This window comes from Muntiacus reevesi, chromosome 6, assembly GCF_963930625.1.
Source record: "Muntiacus reevesi chromosome 6, mMunRee1.1, whole genome shotgun sequence".
Lineage (NCBI taxonomy): Eukaryota > Metazoa > Chordata > Mammalia > Artiodactyla > Cervidae > Muntiacus > Muntiacus reevesi.
This window is the reverse complement of record NC_089254.1, coordinates 99,679,685-99,684,126: the sequence shown is the minus strand read 5'-3', so window position 1 is coordinate 99,684,126 and position 4,442 is coordinate 99,679,685. Positions and strand designations below refer to the sequence as shown.

At 42.2% G+C, this 4,442-nt stretch overlaps 1 protein-coding gene across 1 annotated transcript; it reads right to left on the bottom strand.

Annotated features, from left to right (window-relative positions):
- Positions 1 to 2,975: 2,975 nt before the first annotated feature.
- LOC136170350 (olfactory receptor 9A4-like) lies at positions 2,976 to 3,920 on the bottom strand. The gene has a single exon (XM_065938503.1). It carries the CDS (start codon positions 3,918 to 3,920, stop codon positions 2,976 to 2,978), a length of 945 nt encoding a protein of 314 aa, XP_065794575.1.
- Positions 3,921 to 4,442: the final 522 nt, after the last annotated feature.

The window sequence follows — 4,442 nt, the reverse complement described above, 5'->3', positions numbered from 1 at the left end:
TATTCTGAGGTCCCAAATCTCTATTTGCAGCAAGGAGCCAGACATTCAAATAAATAGTCTGTCCCTCGGACCAAACTGCCATCATCTCAGCTTCACAGAGCAATGTGTAAAGGCCGCAAAAACATACCTGTTTGTCTATGACTTTTCTATTTTGGCTAGAGCCCTAGGCTAAGAAAAATGCTAGAAAATGCCAAACCAGATGGTACTATGTTCCTTAGTTGCCAGGCTCCTCGCGCACTAGAGGCATACCTTTGCTCAATTCACCCCTTTCACACTCACCGCTTGTATAACAATTTCATTATATAAAACCTCGTTCTCTAAACTCTCTAAGCTGCATTTATCTTTCTATTGGCTTTCATCAATATCTCAAATCATATTACATTTGTACTTATCATTTTAGCATCAAAATCCCACATTGGAATTAAGTACCTTGAAGGCACCTTCTTTGGCATCCTAGTATCACAACCAGTGATAAGAAGAGAGGATGACAAAATGTGTACTCTATAAATACTATTCAGTGAATATATCAATTACTATATTAAAGAACAAAACAATAGACAAAGAATGTCCAACCTGACTAGATTTCCCTCCACTCATTCTTTCCTAAAGCATTTTCCAGTCAACTTGTAATCTCTCTCGCTGCAGATCCTTTACAAAATGAGAAGTGATACAAGGAAGAGATGAAGAGGGGGCAGGGTCATGGGTCTCTCAGACAGAGGGCTGTGCCAACACCCAGCACTGCACATCCTCACCCTGCTCTTTGCTATGGAGGGATGATCTGAAGGACAGCTGATCTACTCTGCAGCTGCCTCACTTCACTCCTTCTTTGAGAAGCCAGCACAGCTCAACCTTCCCAAAGGAATGCTTTGCTCTTCTCTCCTTCACAGAGGAGAATCACTTGGAAGACACTCATCTCAAAGGAAGGGGAAAGACCAAAAGATCTCCTGTCCCTCAGGCATCAACCACCACCCCCACATGGCTGATACCAGGCAATGCTTGGGAGGCAGCCTGATTCTGTCCTCTTCACTCATAATGAGGAATAAATAGCCAAGTGCAGAAACTGGAAAAAGTACAGAAATAATGGTGCTAAGAGGAATCTGGCTATCTCCCTGTCTCTCATTTTCTCTGCCTCTTTTCTCCTCTCCCTTTTCTACCCCCAAGGATGGTTATTCACTGAGGAAAAATTTGCATGAGTTCAGAGACACACCAAGAATGTAGTCAAGGAAAAGCTGAAGACACTTCCACTCTTCCCACCTGAGGCTAATCAAGTTGGAGACCCTGGATGTGTTGTGCAGTCGGCAAAATTGAAGCTCCCAGTCAGGAGCTTCTCAACACACAGGCCGCCTTACACCCTGGACCTTCCTTACCCACTACCACACATTCCCAGTTGTCTAAATCAGCCAATGCAGCTGCTACGTGTTTCTCCCTGACTACACGGACCCCTATAGAGCGAAAGCCACCCCCAAGCTGTGACCCCACAAGTGGATTCAAGACACTTGTCAAAAACCTAGCGTCCAAATGGACTTCTGTCCAATTCCTCTCTTCATCTCCAGGGTTACGAGAAGCCCATCTTTCCCAGATGATCACTGCCCTCTCTGTACCCCACAGCCTCTGGTCATAGTTATGGATCCTGGTCAGAGATCCACAGAGAGGATCTGCCACCTACTCTACCGCCAATGTGTTAATGCCATGGCCCATTCCCATCTCTCCTAGGGTTGTTCAGTCATACACTTCCCTCTAGGTTTTCAAATGCGATTGGGGTTCGGAGCCCTGCTCAAAAACCTCAGCTGCTTGGATTGAGGGATAGAGGTTTAAAAAATATTCAAAATTAATCCCAAAAGTGCTACATATAAATGAGAAAGGCTGAGATGCTGAGTAAAATTGTAAAATCACATCTGAAATATTTACTATTACATTTGTAAAAACAGTTGCCATTTTTCACAAAATGAGCACAAGTCATAGTTAAAAATCAAATGGAATGATGGAACATCAATGTCCCTCTCCCCCTCTGCTTGAGTCTTCTGATCCATTTCCTAGAGCTAAATATTAAAACAAATTTCTAGAGTAATAGATAGAGACTTGTCTGTATTAACACATTCAACCTTGATGTTGGTAAGGAATGAATTCCTCTTACAACTGCTGGTTGAGAAAAACTCCAAGACCGCACTATCACTGTTGCACCTTGGACCAGAAGCCTCAAGGAAAGGTTAGACCCTGGAGTTGGACTTGGCATCACTCACGGAAATCATATGGGAAATTGAGGCTTTGAGAAAACCAGGGAAACACAGGACAATATAGGTGAAGATGACCCAGCACCTAGATTCAAACATTTAGGTCAGTTGTCAGAGAATGAATGATTCTTCTCTACACATTTCACATTCAAATATCACAGCATTGTTTTTAATAACCATGAACATCTTTTACATTTTTAGTTGTTAAATTCATTTTTTTAATTATATGTATTTGTTTTATTTTTATTGATTATTATTTTTTTGGTCATGCTGGGTCTTTTTGCTGCATGCAGGCTTATGCTAGTTGGGGTGAGGCAGAGCTATTCTCTAGTTGAGGCCTCTTATTGTGATGGCTTCTCTTTTGTAGAGCACAGGCTTTAGGGTACACAGGCTTCAGTATTTGTGGTACACAAGTTTAGTTGCCCGCGGCACGCTGGATCTTCTGGGCCAGGTCTTCTGCATTGACAGGCGGATTCTTTACCACTGGACCATCTGGTAAGTTATATTAAATTTATTTTGTGAGATGTATTTTAACTAGAATAATGTGTATACATGAATATATCCATGTAACTACAATAATATGTATAAATGAATATACCCACTTAAAAAAAGGAAGTGATTATTAAAAGCTATAAGTTACATTAGACCATAAACTACTTGATGATGAAAATGATTATTTCTGATTTGAATCAGAGTTCTCATTACTCAGGCCCAAGATGATGAGTCCATGGTGGTCCAGAACAGCTAAGCCTTGAGGAGTTGATAGCAGCTTTTCATGGCATCTCGAAACACCTCTATGAATTTGTCATTCCGGAGGGTGAAGATAAAAGGGTTCAGAAAAGGGTTCACCACTAAAACCATCAGTGATGCTACCCTGTTGTACTCAGCGGCCTGCGTTTGGTTGGGTTTCACAAACAGGAACAAACAGCTGCTGTAGCCAATCACAACACAGGTGAAGTGGGAGGCACATGTAGAGAAGGCTTTCCACCGGCCAGATCCTGAAGGCATCTTGAGGATAGTGGAGATGATGTAGAGGTAGGAGACTATTGTAGGGATCAAAGAACCAAAAAGTACAAAAATAGCCATTAAAAAAAGAATAAATTCAGTGAAAAGGTTATGATCACACGACAGTTTGAACAGTTGTCCTCGGTCACAGTAAAAATGATCTAGCACATTTGATTTGCAGAAAGTAAGATGAAACGTGGCATAGATTGGCCTGATTTCAATCAGGAAGCCAAATACCCAGGACACAATTACCACCCAGAGACAGGTGTGGCTGTTCATAGTGATGGTGTACCGCAGAGGGTTACAGACAGCCACGTAAGGGTCCACAGCCATTGCAGCAAATAATATGAACTCCGACATTCCCAAAGACAGGTACAAATACAGTTGTACACAACAGGCAGTCAAGGATATTGCCTGCATCCCAGGAAGGAGGAGACCCCAGAGCATCAAGGGGACAGTCACAGTTGTGGTCAGGATCTCTAGGACAGAGAGGTGACCCAGGAAGAAATACATGGGGGTCTGCAGATGCTTATCAACACAGACAATCACAATAATGAGGATATTTCCCATCATTGTCACCAAGTAGAAGAAAAAGAAAGTGGCAAAAAGAATACTGTGTAGTTCTTTAGAGCCAGGGAAGCCAAGGAAATAAAATTCCGTGGCACTAGAGTAATTTTTCAACATCTAGCTGGCTGCTTCTGCTCTTTTTGAAATCTGGAGGGCAAAGGAGAGACAACATGCTGCTAATTTCAAAGCACTAAAGACATTCACAGGTTGACAAGATATTATGTCTTGCTCTTTCAGGCTCCACAGAATGAACAGGTGGGTTTATATTTCACTATTCTCTGTACAAAGTTGATGTTACATATTTTATAAACAAAATGAGGGTTTCCCTGGTGGTTCAGTGGTAAAGAATATGCCTGCCATTGCGCGAGACACGGGTTAGATACTGGATCCAGGAAGATGCCCTGGAGAAGAAAATGGCAACTCACTCTAGTCGTCTTGTTTGGGAATTCCCACAGACAGACGAGTGGGGTGGGCTACAGTCCATGGGGTCAAGAAGAGTCGGACACAACCTAGTGACTGAGCAACAAGAACAAGTATATGATAATGTGAAGATAAGTGTGGATCTCCAGTAAGATAAGAAATAGTCAACAATATCACTCTATGCATAAGAACACACCAAACCAAGGAATCACTTTTGTC

Bases quoted from the DNA above. Each gene is read 5' to 3' on its own strand.
- LOC136170350 (XM_065938503.1), bottom strand. From the start codon at position 3,920: ATGTTGAAAAATTACTCTAGTGCCACGGAATTTTATTTCCTTGGCTTC.